Source organism: Vitis riparia, chromosome 18 (assembly GCF_004353265.1).
Source record: "Vitis riparia cultivar Riparia Gloire de Montpellier isolate 1030 chromosome 18, EGFV_Vit.rip_1.0, whole genome shotgun sequence".
NCBI lineage: Eukaryota > Viridiplantae > Streptophyta > Magnoliopsida > Vitales > Vitaceae > Vitis > Vitis riparia.
Window position 1 is genome coordinate 23,193,393 of NC_048448.1, and position 24,154 is coordinate 23,217,546.

Consider the following 24,154-nt stretch of genomic DNA (forward strand, 5'->3'; position numbering starts at 1 on the left):
TATATTAAACGTAAAATGTTAAGTATCCATTTAAATATATTTTCTGCTTCTTGTTTTCAAAATCAGAAATTTCCGTTAATTTTTATAAACTATTTTTTTAAAATTATTATCGTTTCAATATATTATCAGAGATTTTGTATAAAAATCAATATTAAAGCTTTCATATCTTATTTATTAAGGTATAGATGATAATATGACGAATTTTTTGTATCCATTCAACCTCGTCCCTGATGGATGAGTTTAATATTTAAATAAATGAATTAAAGGTGGGTCTAAGATTTTTTTTTTTTTTTTAATTTGAGACGAGTTTGGGTGTGCCATCCCATTCCACCCCAATTATATATAAAATTAATAGAATTTAATTTTTATTTTCATATTTTTAATATATAATAATAAAAAATAATAATTTTTAATTAAAAATTATAATATTTCAATTATTATAAAATATATTTATTTTAATATAATTTAAAATTTTAAAAATAATTTTCTTTAGAAAAAAAAAGAGTTTAAAGGGACAGGATGAGACAGACATGAGAAATTCACATATCCACCCATCCTGTTTAATATTTTTTAATGGTTAGGGTATGTTGTCATCCCTATAATTATCTATCGTAATTTTTTTTTTCTTTTTTCACATCATATATTTGGAAATCATTAGTTTAGAGTTAAGCGGATAAATTTTAGAATTTATAACAAAAATGGGACATCATTTGGGTATCACAAGTTAGCCTTATATATATATGATATATATATCATTCCTATTTATTATTTACAAATAATTAATATTTTTGGTCCGTCAGAGATTATTGTGAGAGAACATGACTGGCAAGCATGTTAGATTAGCATTACCTAAAACAAGAAAAACATAATTAAGCAAACACCAAGACATAAAAAAAAAGGATTCCCACTGGTATTGGAAAGGAAAGTGGATGTATGGACCACAGACCACTCCTTTTGACCCAGGCGATATATAAATAAAGGAAGAAAGCCATCTTTCCGTCCAACCAACCAACAAATAAGCCAAGACACAGAGCGAGCGAGCGAGCAAGCAAGCAGGCAACCCAGCCTTCCTCCTTCCTTCCTTCTTCATTTCCATGAGACAAACGCAGCTACCTCTCTACCTCCTCACCGCCAGTTTCGATTTCTTTTCGCTTCTTCTTCGCCTCTAAGGTATGCATCTCTGCTATTTTCTTTTCTTTTCTTTTCTTTTCTTTTCTTTTCATGGCAAGCATATCAGTTAATGATCTCATCTCTGTCTGCTTATCTTTCAAATTTTGTGTTTGCCTATCAAATTAACGAATCGGAGAAAAAAAAGTCAAACCAGTTACTACTAACTCTGAACTTTTTTTTTTGTCTGTCCTTTTTTTCCGTATAATTTAAATTTACTTGTCTTGCTTTTTTCATTCATTGGTCCCTTTATTTTTCTTTGCTTTGAGCCCATCCAACTATCAGCATCTAAATTATTGTAGTTCTTCTTCTTCTTCCTTCTTTTCTTTTCTTTTTTCTTTAATTAGTTTCATTGAGGCTTGGAGTGAGGTTGAAAATATTTTTAATAGAAATGTTTTATGTGATGATTTTAAGAAAATCATCACATATTAAGTGTTTTTTTACAAAATACTAAGAGTATGTTTGAAATATTGAAAACGTTTTTTTAAAATTTCTATTAAATTGGTTATAAGTAATTTTTCAACAAAAATTTTTAGATTTTTATAAGTGTTTCTTAAATTTTATTAATATTTAATTTTTTTTTTAAAATATTTTTTAGGCTAAAAATTCTTCATGGTCCAAAAGAAAAGAAAAAAAGACTGGATAAGATGCAATGCAGCTGTATTGAATTTCATGCTGCCTCCATCAAAATCCATTCACCCACTAAGGTGGTTTTCAATTGATATATTAAATTAAATTAAATTAATTGCAAGAGCCCACTATGATGAAAAAGAAATTAGAAATATAAAAATTAAATAATTTAAAAATATATAAAATTTTAACTCATTTTAATTATAATGTTAAATTTTTTAATTTTTTTAATAAAAATAATTTTCTTTAAAAACATAGCTTTTTAAAAAAAATAATTATTTGGTAATAATAGTTACTATTAAAATTATTGTTTAATTTTTTTTAAAGATGAAATTAAGGTGCTAAGAAGAATGTGAAAGTTAAGTGAGATTGGATTTTGATTAGAAAGGAAGATTAAAATTTGGACCCCGCACTATCCTCTCATGTGGGTTCCAGATCACACATTTAGATGTGCCTACTTTTCTTTTTCTTTTCTTTTTTTTCCTTTTAAATGTAAAAATCAAATATTAAAAATTTATTACCTTATAATTAGAATTTATAATAAGTTATAAAAAAACAAATATTTAGTAAAAATCAAATATTAAAAAATTGATAAATTACTTTTTTTTATTTAGTAAAAATCATGAGTGATGCTATTTTTTATTATTATTTAGGTTACGCGTGAATCTAAAAGCAAATGTTCTTTCGGTAAGGTCGGGAATGCTCTTTAGATAAGGTCAACAAGACTTACATTATTAGTCTATTATCTTAAAGTTTCGAGTCGAGCTAAGGAGTATTTCTAATAATTTTTAAAATAAAATTAATTAGAAAACATAAAAAATTAATCATATTTAAAATTGTAAATAGGTAGACCAAATAAATACTAAATGTGTATGTTCCAACCACGTAGATCCCATAACGTATGGAGCCATAAATGGAAGAAAAATGAGGATGGTAGAGGAGTGGTGGGGGCCATGTGATCATTGCATTAGTTAGGTGGTAAAGTGGGGTCATTTTGTTGGCCTTTGTACCCCAATTTTCAACCTTTTGGATCCACGTTTTGATTTTGCTCCGAATTTTTTATTTTTTATTTTTAAATATAGGATATTTTAGAAAAAATTATGATAATCCAAAAATTATTTATAAATCAATGAAATTGAATTTTTTTTTTAAGATACGAGTGTATTTAACCGTATTTTTACTCAAAAATTTTTAAGTAGAAGTGTTTCCTCTATAAACATTTTTAGGAGAATCACCCTTCAACACCATAAATAATTTTTTAGTTTTTTAGGACTCGTTGAGCCATATTTTTTTTAATTATTTTTAAAAACTGTTTTTTGTTTTTTAATTTAAAAACCGTTTCTAAAAACAAGTTTTAGAAAACATGACAAAATGAACTTATGTTTTTTTTTTAAAAAAAATATAGGTGAAAAAGGTTCTTACTTGTCTTCGAAAAATTGTTTTTTTTATCTTACTTCGTTTTAAAAACAGAAAACTATTTTTAAATCATACTATCAAACAAACTCTTATATTTTTAAAAATATTTTCTAAATCTTATGAAACACCTATTTAAAAATACTTTTTAAAATTTAAGCGGTTACTAGAATTACTATAGAATTGACTCTTAGTTTAAGATTTTATTTAAAATAATTTCATTTTTTTTTTGTTTTAATTGAGAGTTGAAGTTAGCTCAAAACCATAAATTTTCAAAAATAATATTAGTAATATTTACCCGATTCTTCTTCGATTTCTTAAATACTCGATTCTTCTTCGATTTCTTAAATACTTTATTATCTTTTTTTCACAGTCTATCTTTAAATGGACATATTTTAAATTAAAATAAAGTTTTTACAATAATTAACATTCCTCTTTCTTTTTTATTAAGCTTTTTTTAAAATCATAAGTTAGCTTTGATAAAAATTTAAAAATATTTTTTAAATTACTATAAATTTTAAATTATTTTTATAAATATAAATTACAAAGTATAAAAAAAAATGCGTCCGTCTCCGGTTCTTATCAAGCCGTTATGCTCTTTTTTGGAAGAAGTCCATGGCGGTCGGTTGTGGCCATAATTGTTCTAGTTTCGGCGTGGGTCTCACGGTCTCACCTTTCCCATTTAAGACTTACATCCAAAGTCCTCAAGTCAAAGTTAGGTAACATTTATCAAGAAATAAAAAATAAAAAATAAAATTAATGATTATGTCGGCTTGAAATTTATTATTCATCAATTGTTTTTGTTTAAATTAGAGAAAATAATTAAATTATTTTAAAATTTACATATTCTCAAATTATTTAATTTTTACATTAAAAAAAATATATGAAAATAATTTGCTAAATATAAATATTTTTTTCTTTATTTTTAATTTTTCTCTAGGGTATTTTTTCTCAAATTTTCTCGAGAACCAAACGTAAGATTAACCTTATTTCATATTTCTTCAAGATTTTGTCTGATGGATGTGTTTCTAGATGATTAAGTAAAAAAGTAGTAGGGAAAAATACTGTAGGGGCCACTTTGGGAGGGCCAAAGTTGGAATTAATAAAAATTGGGTGGCTTAAATTGAATAACTGAAATTAAGAGTCAAATTCGAATCGGTTGGGAATTGCACAGTGGTGTCCTCACATGCCCACTAGGACTACCGTTATTTTGCGACCCAGGTGGTTAGAGCTTAACCTACGCACCCTCCTCCCTCCCTGGCTTCTTCATCTTCTACTATTTGGTTCTAAGGCTTTTTCTTTCACTTTCATTCTTTTCAGTTGTTTTTGCTTTTTGACTCCCTTTCGCCCTCCATAGCATCCTCTTTTTTTTTTACAGATGAAGAACAGTTCGAAGCGTCAGCCTGAGGTAACTCATCTCTCTACTTTCTCTCTCTGGGGTTCTTGATTTTTTTTTTTTTTTTTTTTTTGAGGGGGCATTTTCGGATGCTTGAATGGGGATCCTTTTTGCATGGGATCGTGTGTGTTTTTTCGTTTTATTCTCTGGGTAACCGGGCAAATTTGCAGAGAAGTTGGGCTGAACTCTGTTGTTTGGGTTGCACGTGCCTGCAGGCCTTTTGGCCGAGGATTGTGATGCGCAAATGGCTCAACATCAGTGCCAGGGAGTCAGATTACAGTGCAGATACCGAGGAAGAGGACAGCGACTCCGGGGATTCCGATACTGAAGGTGTGTTAGCCAACTGCGTCATTTTAATTTTTATGCTTCTGTTTGGCTTGTTGGAAAATTTGGGTTTCGGCGGTTCTTGTGGATGTGACTGTTATTATTGGGCTTTTATTTTAACTTTTGAGGAACCCCATTTGGGATTTGGGTCTGATTGCAAAGTGGTTTTTGCAGATTTTGGTCAATTGGGGAGAGAATCTCGGTTTCGAAATGACCGAGGGGATGGCGTTTCAATTGATCCTAATGGTAATGTGTGTAGTTTGGAGTTTGGGTTTTGGTTTTTAAAATTTTGGTGTTAATTTATTTACTTTTTGGTGAATTTCAGTTTCCATAGTCTTAAAATGGGTTCAGAATGTAGTATGATTTAGGAGAGGCACTTGTATTTTGATTCTGAAAATAGTAGAATTTAATTTGGAGATCATTACAGGGTCTGTTTGGTCTCTTGGAATTTAAACCTTCGAATTGTAGGTCCAATTGTAATTCCACCATTAGGTGGTTTTATTATTATACCAATGGATTGCAATTTAATTTTGATCCGAAATTAAACCTGAATGTATGTAGGCAATTCCACAAGAAGTGGTATTTTCTTGAATTCCACATAATTCTGGGCAAAGAAAACTCAGTCAATAATTATAAATTTTCTGGGACAATATTTAATACCATTAATCACTTATAGTTTTATGTATCTGAGCTGGTTCATTTTATTTAATATAGGGCATTGCAGTAGCTGTACTAAATTAATTTATTGTGGGAGTTAGGTACTTATGCATGAACATTCTTTCCTTATCTAGTTGAAGAATTCTTCAAAATAGGACTGGCCCTTTCTGGATGATACATTTTGATTGGCCATTGTGGTATTATCTCTTTACTTTTAATTTATGTAAGTAATTTGGGAACAGTTGTATATATTTCTATTCAGGGAGAGATGCCTGGGCTCCACGTGTAAACAAACTTGTTCCATAGCATTAGATATGAGTCAATTTAAAATTCATTCGTATTTTTTCCTTGCTGATGATTCCATTTTTTATGACAGACTTGTGATTTCAAAGTTCCATGACAATTGAAATGAAATATTTTCATTTCCATTAAGTTTCTAAAATAGCTCGTGTTTTTATATTCTTTTGTTAGCCTTTAGCCTATTATTCACCAACCACCATTTATAGGCATCATCTATGCTGCTTAATCTCAAAAGATGTAATTTTAATTGCAATCTTACTCTCTTGCATTTCCTTTAGTTTTGAACTTTTGTCAGAATTACTTTTATACAGTGCATTTTTCAATACATCTACTTATGGTCTGAATTTCTTGGGACCTCAGATGCTCTACCAAGAAGTAGAAGACGGAAGTCGGAGACTTTCAGGGCTCAGTACATAAACACAAAAGAACTCAGGTATGTCCCTCCTCCCTCATATTTTAATGATACAAGCTGACCTTACAGTTTTTGAACTCGCTTAGCAGGTGTGAATGCCTCTGTTTTATTGAATCATATCAGTCAATGCGTTTTCACTTCTGTGTCCTTTTATGTTCCTAGAATATGTGTTGGAACATGGAATGTTGGAGGAAAACTTCCATCTGAAGACTTAGATATTGATGAGTGGTTGGACATCGACAATCCTGCTGACATCTATGTGCTGGGGTGAGTGTTTCCTGGATTCATTTTGTAGATTCCTCTAGTCACTTGTGATGATATGCTGTTTTTTTTATGTTCAATTTTTACTGTATATATATGTGTGATATTTTTTACAATGAGACTGATACTGTTGCAACTAACTTATTTTGTTTCAATCTAGTTTTCTATGTGATGTAGTTTATGATTTCTGCATTTATTTTAGTAGATTCCAAAATGTTGTGTCTTTTTAATCTTTTGTATATATTGTGTCTACCTGCAAATTCTTATAGTACATATAAACACACATTCACACTTACAAACATACATAGATACATACCTCCATTTTAAAATGGTGATAAAATGATTACATTTACAGTTTTCAGGAGATTGTACCTTTAAATGCTGGGAACATTTTTGGTGCTGAAGATAGCCGCCCAGTTCCAAGATGGGAAAACATTATTCGTGAAACATTGAATAGAGTTCGACCTATGAAGACAAAGTATAAATGCTATAGTGATCCTCCTTCTCCATCAAGGTTCAAGCCATCTGATGATGTCCCAGACATAGAAGAAGATATACTGCTTGAAACTGATAGTGATGGTGATGAGGTAGTTCATCCATTGGATGAAGAAACTGTTGGTTTTGATGAGACCGGGGATAGACCAGTCACAGGAGACAAAATGTTCATGGATTCGGAAGTATCAGACTCTACTGAGGGTCCCAAATCAGACTCTGCTGAGGGTCCCAAATCAGACAGATCTATGGAACAAGATCTACAGAGGCAATTTTCTTCTCCAAAGAGGCTGGATAGGTTGAATTGCCTTCGGACAGAAGATTATATGGGAAATGCAGGTGCCCAATCCAATGGGACATTAAACAAGGTACTCAGTGGGCCATCTGTTGCCCAATCCAATAGGATATTAACCAGAACATTCAGTGGAACAGAAAGGATTGGTTTGAGCTGGCCAGAACCTCCATTAGACTTGCGAGCTCAGCGTGTTTTAGAGAGACCGAATTCCTTTAAGGCGATTAAATCTTTCAAAGCTTACAGGTCATTCAGAACATGTAATTCTTTCAAGTCATTTACAAATGATGATCAACGAGTGCCACCAGAAATAGCCTTTCTTGCACAACTTGACCTTGAATCACTTATGCACCGGAAAAGAAGATCGTGTTTTGTAAGGATAGTAAGCAAGCAAATGGTTGGGATCTTCCTTACTATATGGGTTCGAAGAAGCTTGCGTAAGCATATTCAGAACCTAAAGGTATCTACTGTTGGAGTCGGTGTTATGGGCTACATTGGTAACAAGGTCTGTTTCTTTTTGTAATTCTTGTCTTGGGGTTATTTGAGTATTTGATGCTAATGTCTAATTTGTTCTGTTGGTTTTCTCTTTCTCATTTGCCCTGATACACAATAAGTTTGCAAAGTTGCTTATTAAGTTATAATGCACAATATTATTTAGTTGTTGAATGAACAAAACAATCTTAATTGGTAGTGAATGATAACCTCCCATATATTAGTCTCATAAGAAGGTGTGGTGCATTTCTTGCCATTTTTTCAACACCTGCAATATGAGCAGAGATCTGAACGTGAAAAGAATGAGATCAACAATTACAAAATAACACTAGCTCTGTCAGGATAAGTTTACTAATCAGGAGATACTCCAAAAAAATTATAGAATTCATTCATGAATCTTACTTTGGTATTCCTCTTTATCCAGGGTCATATTTTCTGTTAGGCCATGCACCAACATTTTGTTTTGTTAAACCCGCCTCAAAAGGTTATACCATTAGTCAACTCTTCTGCACATAGAGAGGGAGACAGACAAAGCTGACAGACAAACAAATGGAAAACAAATAAGACTTCTAAGAAACAGAAAAATAGGGCCCTGATTCCATATCAGACCACAACTTCCCATGAAAGAATAAGCTATTGAGAGGTGAAACAACAATGCATATCAAGCCAACACTTCTGTCAGTACATCAATCTCTGTTCTTTTTGGTTTTTCTTTCATCCCAGTGACACCTTCATTCTGAATCATTTTCACTCCTTGTAATGCTATTGCTGGTCTTTGTTACATATGGTCTGGTCTTCTTAATTAATTCTTCTCATCTTGTTGCCACTTGGTGGCTCCAAATTTTATTGGCTAAACCTAAATCTAATTTTATCCTTTCTTGTCTTCTGCTCTATCTCAACATTCACTTTTCAGATAGGGAGGTTATTGAGGCTTATGTACATTTTTTTGGTTTATGTATGGATGATACATATTTTCATTCACTCAAGTAGGCACATCTATTTCACCCTTTTTTTGACATAAACAAAAAATTCATTGTATTGAATTAAGTAGAAAAAAGGACAAGAAATTCTTCCAAAAAATAAAATATCAGAAAAGTAGAAAAGTATGTCCCACAACAAACAAAGACCCAGGGATTAACAAAATGCAAGAGAGAGAGAGAGTGAGAGAGGGCGAGAGAGAATGCGACGGCGAGTGCGAGGGCGAGGAGGGGAAGGAGAGCTCGGCGCTGGGGAACAGAAGAAAGGAGTGCAGTTTCACAGTGGAATCCAAGGAGTTCGAGATTGTCGTGGAGGATAGAAGAGGAAAAATCCAAGGCTTCATTGTGGAGAAGAAGGGAGGGGTGTCGTCATGGGTCCAATTGGGTTCGGATAGCATAGGGTTTTTCTTAGAAAGGTTGAATCTCTGTATCAAGGACAAGAAAGAAGCAAGATGGGGAAGGGAATGGAAGGAGCAGGGGAGAATGTATTCTATGATACGAGGGATGAACAGAGCGGGGGGGTTTATACGGCTAGGGGTCTCCGATATAGAGGGGAAGAGGTACTGCATTTTCATCCCGAGAGGTAGAAGGGATAAGAGGGGGTGGATGACCATGGCGGAGAAGCTTAACCAGATGGTAGGGTTTCTTGGTAAAAAACCAGCTAACCAGGAAGAAAAGGTTGTGGAGAAGGTTGGTGGGGGAAGATCGTTTGCAGCAATGGTGAAACGATCAATGTCGGGTATGCCAAATGTTGTTGTAGTGAAGGTGAAAAAGGAGGAATCAATAGGACTATTACAGAAATTGGATCATTGTGCTGTGGCAAGTTGGAAAGATAGGTCAGGGGGAGAAGTTGACCTTGCGAAGTTGGGGCAAATCTGGGCAAAATCTTGGGATCTCAAAGGTAGTTTAGGGCTGGCTAAGCTGGATAAGGAAAGAGTGCTATTGGAATTTGAAAAATTGGAGGAGGCCAGACGCGTTGTTTCCTCTGGGAATCGCGCGATGGAAGGAAGTCAGGTAAGGCTGGAATACTGGAGCCCAAGGAGTGGATGTTGGGCAGAGGAGGAAGAGAGAAAGGAAGCCTGGGTGAGGATAGTTGGGCTCCCAATCTCGTTTTGGAGCCCAGAGATATTGAAGAAAGTGGGGGACGAATGTGGCGGGTTCATTGCAATCGATGAACAGACGAAGTTGATGGGTGAACTCCAATGGGCCAGAATCTTGGTGAGGTTGAGAGGAGAACTTAGACCGAGCATTTTGGAAATCGAAGTGGAGGAAGAGATTTACGCAGTGTCCTTATGGTGGGAATGTTGGCCAGTGATGAGGAGAAAGCGCAGAAACGAAATTGGCCGTCGGAGCAGTGAGGTTAGGGGTGAGGAGATGTCACGCGTGGGGCAGCGAGTGACGAAGGAGTGGGTGAGCGTGAGGCTCGAGGCGCTAAACCTGTCAGATGAAGGGATGGACGTGCAGGGGGCTGGGCCGGGTCAGGTTGAGGTCAGTCCAGATCTAAGCCCGACATCCCGGACCTGGGCTTCAACTGGCAAGATACATTCTTTAAGTCCAAGTGCGGGCCCAAAGTTGAGCGGGTCCATGGACTTGAAGAACAAAGGTGTGGCTGCAAGTGATTATGGCCCAAATGCAGGCCCGTCGTTTAGATTGGAAGTTGTGGGCTGCTATGCTAAAGGCCCAGCTTCGCCATTAGTCCGACCGTCAAACGAAGGCCCAAGTTGTCCAAAGGGTTGCTCCCAACAGCCCGATCCAGGTGGTAATCTAAGGGAGGGCCCAAAATCATCAGTAGCCTAAGAGGAGACGGGCTCTCTGTTGAAGTGTCTCGTCCCCAGTTATCCTCCTAAACCAGAGCCTTTCATTGCGAGGGAGTCTGACGCCACAAGGAAGCTTCAAGGTGGGGTCAGGCTGACAGAGACGGATAGGGCGCTCGAAGAGGAAGCAATGAGGTATGGAATGGGGTCTAGTTCTTGGGGGAAAAGGGCTTTAGGGATTCTCATCTCAACTCTTTTCTTTTTTATCAGACTCCGGAGGGGGAGTTTTACGATCATTCTGGGGATTTGGGTGAGGCAGTTCGGGCTGATAATTCAATGTGGCTTACAGTGTATGAGGCTTGTAATGAAAGGACTAATGGCTGTAAGGAATTGGGACTATCCAAAAGCAGTAGTGATAAAGGCAGGGGGATGGAAGGGGTCAGGGACATATATGATGCTCAAGTTGAGAGAAGGGAGCCGGAGGGCAAATGGGAAGAGAGTGGCTTGGCGAGGTTCAGCCAGTTCCTAGACTTCCCCACGAAGGGGCTGGAGAAGGAAATATTGAATTTTTTGACCAAAATCAGAAAAAGACGGGAGAAAATTCATAGCAAAGAGCTACTGGAAAAGTCTAAATTTGAAAGGGAGCTAAGAAGATTGGAATGCTCCATAAATTATGAGGGGGGGATGAAACAAAAAGGCTTGGTACAGGGCAAAGGGCGCCAAATTGAGATTGTCCAATGAAGGTGAAAATTCTGAGTTGGAATGTGAGGGGAGCAAATGATAGCTCCAAAAGAAAAGTGATTAAGACATTTATAAGAAATCAGAGGGTGGACTTAATTTGTATTCAGGAGACAAAAATGCAAATTATGACGGATAGCATAGTGAGCTTAGGCTCTGGGAGATTCCTAGATTGGAAAGCTGTGAATGCGGAGGGGGCTTCGGGAGGAATTTTTATATGTTGGGATAGAAGGTCTTTGGACATTATAGATTGGGAGGAGGGACAGTTTACTTTATCTTGCAGATTCTGGAACGTAGAAAATGAGATTGTCTAGGTTTTTACGGGAGTATATGGCCCGTTCTCTAAAGTGGAAAGGGATGCGTTATGGGAAGAGCTTGGGGCAATTAGAGGGCTGTGGGAAGACCCCTGGTGTTTAGGGGGGGATTTTAATATCACTTTGTTTCCGAGGGAAAGGAGTAGACAAAGGAGAATTAGCTCAGCAATGAGGAAATTTGCTGAAATTGTGAATGAGCTTGGGCTAGTGGATCTTCCTCTTCAGGGGGGAGAATGTACTTGGAATAGGGGCCAGAATAATCAGACCTGGGCACGTTTGGACAGGTTCCTGGTGACTCCTTGCTGGATAGACCAGTTCAGTGGGATTAATCAATGTAGACTGCCCCGCCCGGTATCCGATCATTTCCCAATTATGCTAGTGGGGGTGGGATAAGACGAGGGCCGACTCCATTCAGATTTGAAAACATGTGGCTTAAGGCTGAGGGCTTCAAAGAGCTTGTGCGCAGTTGGTGGCAAGGAATTGATGTTAGGGGCAGTGCTAGTTACAAGTTGGCTACTAAGATGAAGGAAATCAAACAGAAGCTGAAAGTCTGGAATAGAGAAGTCTTTGGTAAGTTGGAGAGCAACAAATCTGAAGCCTTGCAGCAGGTGGAATTCTGGGATAGGGAGGAAGATGAGAGAGTTCTGACTGTGGAGGAAACAGAGCTGAAGAAAGAGGCAAAAGAAAATTACAGAAAATGGGTGATGATGGAGGAAACTCACTGGAGACAGCTTTCAAGGGAAATATGGCTAAAGGAAGGGGATAGAAACACGGGGTTCTTTCATCGTATGGCAAATGCTCACCGTAGAAATAATTCTCTGGAGAGAATTAAGATCAATGGGGAATGGCTTCTAGAGGAGTAGGAAATTAGGGAAGGAATTGCTAATGCGTTTAAAAATTTTCTCTCAGAAGATACGGGGTGGAAGGCGGATATTGGGAGACTCCAGTTTGATCAGATCAGCCATCAAGAGGCTGAGAATCTGGAGAGGCCCTTTACAGAGGATGAAATCCATGCGGCCCTGATGGAGATGAATGGGGATAAAGCCCCTGGCCCGGATGGCTTTACTCTGGCCTTTTGGCAAAGCTGTTGGGAGTTTATCAAGGAGGAGATTCTAGAAATGTTCAAGGAATTCTACGAACATAGCTATTTCCTCAAGAGCCTTAACAATACTTTCTTGGTATTGATTCCCAAGAAAAGTGGGGCTGAGGACCTTGGAGACTTTAGACCCATCAGTCTACTGGGGGGCTTTACAAGTTATTGGCTAAAGTGCTAGCTAACAGATTGAAGATAGTAGTTGGAAAGGTGGTCTCTTCTTCTCAGAATGCCTTTGTGAGGGGAAGACAAATCCTTGACGCCTCCTTAATTGCAAATGAAGTGATAGATTCGTGGCAGAAACGAAAAGAAAAGGGCCTTATATGTAAGCTGGATATAGAAAAAGCTTATGATAGTATCAACTGGAAGTTTCTGTTGAAGGTGTTGCAAAAAATGGGCTTTGGGCCTAAGTGGGTGGGGTGGATGTGGAGTTGCCTATCCTCAGCTAAGTTTTCAGTGTTGGTTAACGGTGTGCCTGCAGGTTTCTTTCCTAGCACTAAAGGTCTTAGACAAGGAGATCCCCTGTCTCCTTATCTCTTTGTTATGGGAATGGAAGTGTTAGATGTTCTTGTTAGGAGAGCTGTGGAGGGGGGTTTCTTATCAGGGTGTAACATAAGGGGTGGTAGTGAACCCCCTCTGAATATCTCTCACTTGATTTTTGCTGACGATACAATTATATTCTGTGAGGCCAGAAAGGATCATCTAACCCATTTAAGTTGGATTTTATTCTGGTTTGAAGCGGCGTCAGGCCTAAGGATTAATTTAGCCAAGAGTGAAATCATTCCAGTTGGAGAAGTGGTGGAGATGGAGGAGTTGGCTGTTGAGCTAGGCTGCAGGGTGGGGTCCTTACCTTCTCAATACTTGGGTCTTCCTTTAGGGGCTCCTAATAAAGCGCCTTATATGTGGGATGGGGTGGAAGAGAGAGTCAGGAGGAGACTTGCTCTTTGGAAACGGCAATATATTTCTAAAGGGGGAAGAGTCACCTTAATTAAAAGTACTTTGGCTAGCATGCCAATCTACCAAATGTCTATCTTCAGAATGCCCAAGATTGTTGCTAGAAGGCTTGAGAAAGTGCAAAGGGACTTCTTGTGGGGAGGGGGAAATATGGAGGGGAAAATTCATTTGGTAAATTGGGAGGTGGTATGTACAGACAAGGATAAAGGTGGGCTAGGCCTTAGGAAGCTAGCTATGTTGAATAAAGCTCTGCTTGGCAAGTGGATATGGAGGTTTGCTTGTGACAAAGATAATCTTTGGAAACAAGTGATCAAGGTGAAGTATGGGCAGGAGGATTATGGGTGGAGGCCAAAGAAGGCTAATGGGGCGGTGGGAGTAGGGGTTTGGAAAGAGATTTGGAAAGAATCAGATTGGTGTTGGAATAACATGACTTTCAGAGCAGGGAAGGGCAACACGATCAGATTTTGGACAGATGCGTGGTGTACAGAGTCAGCGCTGTCCCAATGTTTTCCTCATCTCTTTGGTACGACGATTCGAAGGAATGCAACGGTTGAGGAAATGTGGGATCAAAATTCGGGGCAAGGAAATTGGAATCTAAATTTTTTGAGGGATTTCAATGATTGGGAGATGGAGTTGGTTGGGGATTTTCTCCATATATTGAGGGGTCACAAGCCCTCTCTGAAGGAAGATTCAGTCTTGTGGAGGAAAGGAAAAAGAGGTCAGTTCAGGGTCAAGGAAGCTTATAGTTTGTTGGCGAGGTCTGCTGATATAGGTTTTCCTTCTAGGAGCATTTGGGTGGCAAGGGTGCCAACTAAAGTTGCTTTTTTTGCGTGGGAGGCGACATGGGGGAAGATGCTCACTTTGGATAGACTTCAAAGAAGAGGGCTTCAACTTCCAAATCGCTGCTTCCTGTGTGGTTGTGAGGAAGAAAGTGTAAATCATATCCTTATACATTGTACAGTGGTTAGAGCTCTATGGGATATTGTTTTTGGTTTAGTAGATGTGAAATGGGTTTTTCCAGAAACTGTAAAGGAGGTTTTAGCTAGTTGGAGGGGCTCGTTTGTGGGAAAGAAAAGGAAAAAGATTTGGGACGCCATTCCGTTGTGTATTTTTTGGACGGTGTGGAAGGAGAAGAATAAATTAGCTTTTAGGGGAGGTGTGTTGAACGTGCAGAAGTTAAAGAATTTTTTTGTTTGTAATCTGTGGAGCTGGGCTAAATTGTATGTAGGTGAGGAAGCGTTCTCCCTTATAGGCTTCCTAGAGTGGATAGCTTCCATTTAAAGGGAGGTGATTCTTTTGTTGTTGTTTTTTGAGGCCTTAGCTGCCTTGTATACTCCTTATATACCTTGTGGCGTTGTGCCTTTTGAATGAATATCTTTTACTTATCAAAAAAAAAAAAAAAAAAAAAATGTCCCACAACAAACAAAGCTATCTGCCTGAACTGAGGGCAGAAAAAGCATTCTACTGTACTCCTCCAGGTGATGTTCAACAGTAATATTTCTAGCTTGTGAGCAAATGGTCAGGAAGGTGGCACATCATTTTAGGGCTTTAGCGCCTATCAACAGAAAAAAAAAAATACAAACAAACAAACAAAATCATTTTAGAGTTTTATTCTATGGGTTTGGGTGTAGATACTCAGTGTACAGGTTTATCTATGTGTCAGATTTGCCCATCCTTAGGTCCTAGGGTCTCAGGATTACCCATTTTGAATGAATATAAATTACATATGTGGACTATGATAGTTACTTTATATTTTTCATATTCAATAGCACCTAGATTAATTATCAGCTTACAAAAGGCCTATTTTCAGGATTTGAAGTACATGGGCATATATTGATGTTCTATGCTAGTATACTTTTGTGCCCCATTGTTAGGCACTGTTAATTCAATTGATCTTGACCTATAAAAAAAAAAAAGAGAAAAAAAATGATGAAGTACTATGCTAGTAATGATGCTGTGACTTAAGAATGTCATGTTGGAGTCCTTGAATTGGTGATATTTGATAAGTGTTCGACATGGGTACTTTGTGTCCATGTAGCATAGAACTTTCTCCTTTCTTGGAGATTATATCGAAGTATCAACCTTATCGAACACATTTAACTATCTAATGCATGCTACTGAACATCATACAAAAAATCTAGCTAGAACTCATATATAGGAGCCTCTCAGTTACTTTTCGGGTTGGTTAGTTAAGAGAAAGCAGATTTCATTTTTGAACTATCAAATACTGGCTTCTTATTTCCCTTGCCACATGGTTTAATTTTCTCTATGCAGATAATAACTACTAATGCCATTTCATTTGTGTGTACTTGTTTTCTTTAATTCTTCTTATCATGTAGTAATTCTTTAAATAAGATGATGGTTCTTAAACTTCCAGGGATCAGTATCTGTCAGCATGTCGATATATCAGACATTTTTTTGTTTTATATGTACTCACCTAACAGCGGGTGAAAAAGATGGAGATGAACTCAAAGAAATGCTGATGTGCAAGAAATACATCGAAGGACTCGTTTTCATCCCGTTTCTAGTATTGGGCTTCCCAAAAGCATCCTTGACCATGAGTGAGTATCTACTTGTGAAAATACCAGTTTTCTTCCTTCTTGGGCACCCAATTTAAGTTATAGCCCCTTTTTGGAACATCAATATAGGCTGTACCTTTCGTTTTTTTTTTTAGCATGGGAGAGTAAGGTCCATTTAATGAGTGATTCTACTTTTACCTTAATTTTTTTTGGTTAAAGGGGTCATGTTTTTTATCAAGGCGAAATCCCTAATTCTGAAACTGTGGTAATAAAAAATTCTTAGTTTTTAAAAGAGAAGTAGATGTGCTTATTGATACACGACTATTATACTATGCATGATCATTTTTAAAGATAAATGCTTTGAGGCAAGTCTTTTAGTTAGAGCCTTTACTATAACATTTCATCTATTGTTTTGAGTCAATAAATTTTGCTTGAGGTCTCCATTCAAATGCTTTTATTTCACATTGTCATGCATTCCATATGTATCTTCTCTTGCCACACTTGTGCCTGGAAGGTTCTTGTCAAAAAATTTTGAATTCTATATCTATATCCAATCATCACTTGGAGAAGCAAAGGCCTCTCCAGGATTGATTTTCCTCCCTCACAAAAATAAAAGGGAAAATAAAGAAACTCTTTTTCTCCATAATTTTCTCTGAAGCATGGTTGACTTGAGATTATGATGAATTTCAGTAGCCTTAATCTGCCTGTCTTTTACTGTTCACATTGTTAGATAATAGGATCTATATGGATAAATAGGCCTGAGCTGATGTGGCAGAAGTTCAAGTTAATTTATGGGCCCAAAAACTTTTTTCCTCCTAAGGATAAAAATTGCCATTTTATGAATGCTAGATTTTTGTCTTTATATCATTCAGGAAGAGCATTTAAGGTTGAATCTTGTTTTGATAATTGTACCACTCTTTGTTCATGTGCTTGGTCCATAATTCTGTATTCTTGCAATTTGGATAATGGTATATTCATGTTTGCTTATCATATGCATGTGTTCATGCATGCGTACATAAAAAGGGTTTTAGTCTTTTTATGAGATGAAGTGCAAGGTTTCATGAAAAAGTCATGAATTTCTGAATTTATTTAAATAAATCCATAAGTAATAAGGAGAAATTTCAAGGAATATAAAGAATTGAAAAGAAGGTATTGGTCTATCGGATTACTTGAATTTTTTCTTGATATTTTGACATTCCATAGCATAGAAAATCTAAAACAAATATATTGTTGCTGATCTTGTCTTGATCACATATATAGATTCTTTTTGTTTCAGGAATGTGTATTACTTTCGGAAAACCTTTTACTAGTGCAGAATTTCTAAAAACTTTTACTAGTGCAGAATTTCATTTGCTTCAAGTTAAAGGGATATCTCCTGATCTGAAATTAAACAAATATGTGCAAAAATTGAATTGGGAGTTGGTGTCACTAGAGCCATTCTTGATTGTAAACCACATACAATTCTTCATAGTTAGAAATTGTCACCATCCTTCTTGGACAAATTTACACTAAGAATCCACCTTTATCAAGAAGAGAATATTAAAATACAACTAACTCTCATCAATCTTGAATTTTTCTTTTTCCTGTGAGATTTTGTTTACTTGTGGATTCTTGTCAATGGGACATGTTTCTACAAAATTTTGGCTACCTGTGTTAACATTCTCATGGGACTGGGGGTCATTGCCCAAGTTTAATGAACTTAAAAAGTATATATTACATCACACTCATCAGAAAAAACTGAACACATGCTACTTATGGCAGGAAACCATTTGTCTTCCTCCTAGCCTATCAAAATAATAAATTGTCTTCCTCAAGTATTACATTGAACTTCTGAAAACTAGATTCTATCAATCTCCAGATTTAGGCTTAACATTTCTCTTTTCCTCTAAATGGATTTAATTTATGTTCTTTGCAGAAGAATTATCTGGCTGGGTGATCTGAATTATCGCATCACCTTGTCCTATGAGAAAACACGAGATCTAATCTCAAAAAAGGAGTGGTCCAAGTTGGTTGCGACAGACCAGGTTTGTGAGTATTTATTTTCCTGAGATAGTATTTAAAGAAATCCATTTTCAGCATTGGTAATATTTTGAATCGCCAATAGATGTTATAATCATAGTTTTCCACATAGCCTCATACTTCGATTCTTCTCCATATTTATTTTAATGTGGAAGGTTTCTTGGATTGCATATTTTTCATATATAGCATAAAAATGAGAAACAGCATGCAGAGGTCAATTATTTCAAATTGTGCGGTACTTCCATTGAACTGGTAACTCTTCTAAATAGAAAGAAGAGATCAAAGAAAGTTACAACAAAAAGAACAAGTAGAATTCAAATTTAAAAATTATTTTTAATATTGGTATCCATTAGATACCAAGTTGAAGTAAATGCAAATATTTGAGGGTGGTTCTGCTATGGCACTGTATCCTCATCCTTGTTTATCATCTTATGTAGTTATATTTTGTATATAATGTTTGTGTGGCTTGTGGATTAGTTTTTTTCATCCATTTTACATGCAGATTTGTGTGACTATGTTCAGGTGTTTCATGTCTATCAATTTTTTATGCTGTAGCCTGATATATATCTTATAATTCCAGTTCACATATATGGTAACACTGAGTAGTGTATTATTTCAGTAGATGGATCCATATTGGGAATTCAATTAAAACCCAAAAATCACTTTAGGTATTCAATAAATGTATCAATAAAAACGGAGTAACTTTTTGATAGGTAAATTTTTGTCTCCATTGGGACTTGAACTTGGAACCTCCCACAAATGCTCCCAACCCTTTACCACTTGAGCTAGACCTCAAGGGCAATAAAAGCAGAATAACATATCTAGAGTATTTGTTGCTCAAAGATGTTGGAGAAAAAGAGAGAGAGAGAGAGAGTGGGAGCATTCTGCCAACCTCATGTTTTACTTGTGGGTGCTAGGTGTACCCCAGTTCTCTTATTAAATTGTGGAGATTTGGCTTGAGGTCTACATGATTTTAACTTTAGCTGTTGAAAATACTATCATCTTCTAATTCTGGAAGCTTGCAGTGACCATTCTGCCACCCTCATGTTTCTCATTAAATAGTTGAGGATAGGTTTAAGTCCAGTTGATTTGATTTCAGCTTTAGCTGTTGAATAAACTGAGATCTTCTTATTCTGGCAGCTTGTAAGAGAACTGAGAAAAGGTCGTGCATTTGATGGATGGTCTGAAGGGGTCTTAAATTTCCCACCAACTTATAAATATGAGTCAAATTCAGAGAAGTACTTTGGGGAGGATCCAAAGGCTGGGAGGCGTACTCCATCATGGTACGCTTTTATAAGTTATTTATTTATTATAAGTTCATAAGGGTTGATGTTTCCATTTGGTTGCTGTCCCATCTTTTATGGATATTTGCTTTAGTCATGCTTGCATCTGGTTACTGTTTTGGTCTTCTTCTTCAGTGAGTAACCATCTACATGAATCTGTCTCTTAACTTTTCCTAGTTTTGCTTATTTGTTTCCTTTGTAAATATTTTTCTTGTCTGTATTGTATCAGCATGCTGTTTTTCCTGGGTGTCAAAGATGGTTTTCATATGTTTGTTAGCTTGTTAAGCTTATTTATATAATTCTCAAAGAGGTTTATATTGATGTTTAGCCTTTTGCAGTAGGTAAGCCCCCAAAGAAAATCTTTATGCTTTTAGAGATCTTGCAAGGACATGCATCCCTACCCTACCTAAAAGCTTTTACCTAAATTTATAGGGCCCTAAATATTCTGTCAGCTTGAAATGTGTCAAATCAGACCCTACCCAATTACAATAAAATTGAGCCATTGAGAAATGCCAACCCAATCCATTCTAGTTCAGGTAAAAAAATATTATAAAAAAGGAAAGAAATTAAATAATGTAGTTAATATATTAAAATAATGCAAAATTCATTCATCGTTATGTTAATCAGGTTGATGGAACCAACCCATTAGCAATGGGATGCCCGAACACGGTACAAAATCTTGCTTTAACCAACGATCCAATCATAACTGGGACAGGTTCAAGTTGGTTCATTTATTTTCAGGTTCATCAAGCTCCCACTTGATTTTTTTTTTTGGATGGGCAAGTGTCCAGGTTAGCAATTGCTATTTCCACTTGAACTTCAAATGTACTTCAGACAACCTCTTTTCATTGAGCATGGTGCTGCTTCACTAAGAAGAGCTTTTAGTCCTGAAACCTCTTGAACAAAAAGTACTTTCTAGATGTACCTTTCTGATTGGCTTGTTGAGTTGTCAGTGGTTGTAAGATTTTGGACATCTGCTTGAAGGATAATGAGCTGAGGCAAACTTGAATTATTTAATTAATATCAATTTACTTTGGACCAGATCCACACAATGGGGATAAAAACTCAAATAAAGGACTATGCAATGGCTTTAAAGAAAGGCAGAATGTACAAAATAGGTATAAAATAAATAAATGTAAATAAAATGCTCTTATGCAAAGAGAAATGAGAGAAATAAAGGCAAGAATCCTAAAACATTATTTGTTAAACCAAAGAACTGAATTAAAAACACAGATTTCCAAGTAGTAAAAAAATTACCCCACGAGATGTAATGGAGGAATTGAACCCTTAGTTTGACTTAAAGATTTCAATGATGCAAAACATGTCTAAAAATCAACTTTAGCTATAGTTTAGTGTTTGTAGTTTAGTGGTGAAAATTCCATGTAGTTATAGTTTAGGGCCTGTAATTTAATGGTGAGAATTCCAAGTAGTTGTAGTATAGTGGTAAGTATACTCATTGTAAAACATGTCCAAAATCAACTTTGCCTTGATAGCCTTGCTCTTATGCCAATTGATGTAAGATAGTAGAGAGAAACAAAGTCGGGAGAGAAATAGAACTAGAAGAGAGATACTAAATAATTGTAAAATTATTAATGAGAAGTACAGTGATTAACATCACTAGCCCTATTTATATATATATATATAGACAATCCTAACTTTTGTAGGAAACTAATTTTAATAATAATATAAAAAATTCTAATTCTAATTCTAATAAAACTTCATCACTATATAACAATAACACTAAAATAAAGAAAAACATGATCACTTATGCCTAATATAAGTGAGTCATTTAACATATTTTTCCCTTCAATTAGAATAATGTTTGATTTGAAATTTAACGATATAGCTCAAAATACTAATATTATATAACAATATTGATATGAACAGGCAAGTGGATTGGGGTCAGGCTTAAATAATCCAAATACCATACACATGTTACTAAATAAAATGATTTGAGTTCCTCAATTTTTCAAAAAGTGGCCTTAAACTAATTCAAATTTGAAGAGTTGGCAAATTAGGTTTAGACAAGTATAGGTTGGTGGCTTGAGCAGTGTTTTGTAGTTGCCTATGTTTTAAAATTTTACTTGAAATAATTTAAATCCAAATGACGTAAAATAAATTTTAAAAATTATTTTTGGAAATAAAGGAAACAACTCAGAAATTTGTTTACTGTGATTGGGTCGTCTTTTGTTGAGCCTGCTTGATCAAAATAGAACCTGATTTAAATTTTTGACTGACGGGTCAGTTTCAGTTCAACTGATTTCTTTTTCCATTTAGTGTTTTGATTTTTATAATTAAAAGGCTCCTCATACAATATAACCCAAATTTAATTTTGCAGTGATGAACAGAGGGAGGGGGAGGGAGAGTGAGAATGTATAATAACCCTACATTAATTATTAGAGGGAGGGAGGGAGAGACCTGGAATTTTAAATTCCATGAGTTCAAAAATGAGAGAGAGAGAGAGAAATGTTACAATTGCTGGTCAAAAGATTTCTGTTATTGTTTCAATCAGTTGGTTGTATCAAATTTTCTATAATATGTGCCCTCTTTTCAGGTGTGACCGCATTCTTTCATATGGTAAGGGTATAAGGCTGCTGACTTATAAGAGAAGTGAGCTGAGGTTTTCAGATCATCGACCTGTAAGTGCTGCTTATATGGCAGAAGTTGAGGTCTTTTCTGCTCGGAAGCTACAACGGGCCCTCACAATCATGGATGCAGAAATTGAAGATGAGGAAATTCTAGCAGATACAGGAGTAGATGTTGGAATGAACTTCTTAAGAGTGGGAAAGGTGACTACACTGTTATGTACCTAAATTGCATGAATGGTTTTTGTTTAAAAAGAATATAGTTGAATAGTACGTCTTTGGAAACCATGTGAAGGTGATAAAGGACAGTTATTTTTAGCATAATTTTAAGTTACAAAAAGAAAAATGCGATCACTTCCCATGTCCATTGAAAGAAAAAACAGCATGATGCTTAACATTCTCAAATAGCTTATGTTGTTTGTTTCTAGGAAGCCAAAGTCATGGAGGGTAAAGGATGATGAGAATGCTGTTTTGCATCAGAACTAGGATACTGTTCAAATTTTCTCGTCCAAATTAAAGGAGGTGTGGGGGAAGAATGATATATACATTTTGGAATGATTTGAGGGTCTTCAAATTGCAAATAGGTTGTTTCCTTTTCATTCTCACCGATCTATATTATCTGACCAATTTTTCAGATTGTTTGTTCAGCATTCAACCTAGGGGTCTATGCCAGCCTATTTGCTTGTGTGCTTCAAGTATATTGCTAGTAAGGTTTCTTTCTTAAAATCTCTCACAGAATCCATTGTCTGGTGATGCAGGATATGTATGATTGGGAGCGGTTAGAGTAGTCAGTCTACAGTCTACAACAAACTTGAAGAGGGCCTTGAGCAAGAGCTGAAGCTCTTCTCGGATACTCTTGCCTCACATCCATTGATTGAATTTAGTGGGTTGGGTGATGGATCATGTAAATTACAGTGAGTGTGTAAAGAAGTGGGGTATAGATGTTTTCAGGGAGAGTTTGAGAGCAGATTAGTTAAAAGAGTAGTGTTTGATCCATTCTTGTACAATCCACGGGTATTTGTTTGTAATTATCATGGTTTGTCTAATTCAATCACCTTGTTTTTTCTTCTAGTGAGTCTGTGATATTGGAAACTCGAGTCATTACTAGTGTATAAATAATATTTAAAAAAAAAAAAAAAACAGAAAACTGCATGGTTTGATTGATGAATGGAAACTTTTCCTCTGGTTGGTTGCATGCTAAAATATGAATAGCGCAGGTATCTTTGATCTGAAAGAGGATGACGTATTGAAGATTTCTTTTATTACAATGAAAAGATTTTCATGAAAGCTTGAAGATTTTGAAGATTTTCAAGTACATTTGAAGATTTTCTCCAAGCTTTCAAGATTTTTTTAATTGAATATTTGAGTTGAAAACTTGAAAATTTTCTTTGAAAACTTTAACACTTGGACAGAATACATTAAGATATTATTTGAAGATTTACGAAAAAATTTTGCGTTTATTTGGAAGATGCTTTTAATCCACAATTAAACATTAAAATGCTTGGAGGGCATTTTTGTCTTTTGCAAGACTTTTGTAATAGAATAAAAAAATAATATTGAGATTGTCTTTTTTCACACCCACCTGAATTTTAAAATTGTTTTACAACAATATATATATATATATATATATATATATATATATATATATATATATATATATATATATATATATATTTTGAGTGAAAGGACTAAAATATCCTTAAAATTCAACGCATACACCTATCTTCTTCCTCTATTTCCTTTTTCTCTTCTCTTCAAAACAGCAACAAGATTTTTAAAGAAAGTTATTGTTTTTGTTCTTGAACATAAGTAAACAAAAAATCCAGTGATACTATAAATGCATTTGAATAACTCTTTCTTTGAATTTTTTTCAAAACTATTCGTACAAAAGATTGTTTAAAAAAAAACAAAATCATAAAATAGGAACCTTTAAAATAATTAAAGTTTCATTGCATGGTCCTTTAAAAATAATACTTGGGTTGCTCAAAAAGAAATTATTATTTTAGTAGAGTTATTGATTTTATCAATAAATAAATAATTTATTAATTTATCTATAAATAAATATTTATTTCTTTATAAAGA

The 24,154-nt window shown here is 35.4% G+C and overlaps 1 protein-coding gene across 1 annotated transcript; it reads left to right on the plus strand.

Annotated features, from left to right (window-relative positions):
* Positions 1–999: 999 nt before the first annotated feature.
* Positions 1,000–23,143, plus strand: LOC117906140 (type IV inositol polyphosphate 5-phosphatase 3). Its single transcript, XM_034819096.1, is given in 13 exon segments — positions 1,000–1,170; positions 4,531–4,618; positions 4,777–4,936; positions 5,105–5,176; positions 6,248–6,320; positions 6,462–6,566; positions 6,916–7,849; positions 16,044–16,134; positions 16,137–16,227; positions 18,101–18,209; positions 19,345–19,487; positions 22,042–22,276; positions 22,831–23,143. Coding segments are annotated over 12 exon segments (2,073 nt in total). The 5' UTR covers positions 1,000–1,170; positions 4,531–4,588; the 3' UTR covers positions 22,861–23,143.
* The last annotated feature ends 1,011 nt before the right edge of the window (positions 23,144–24,154 follow it).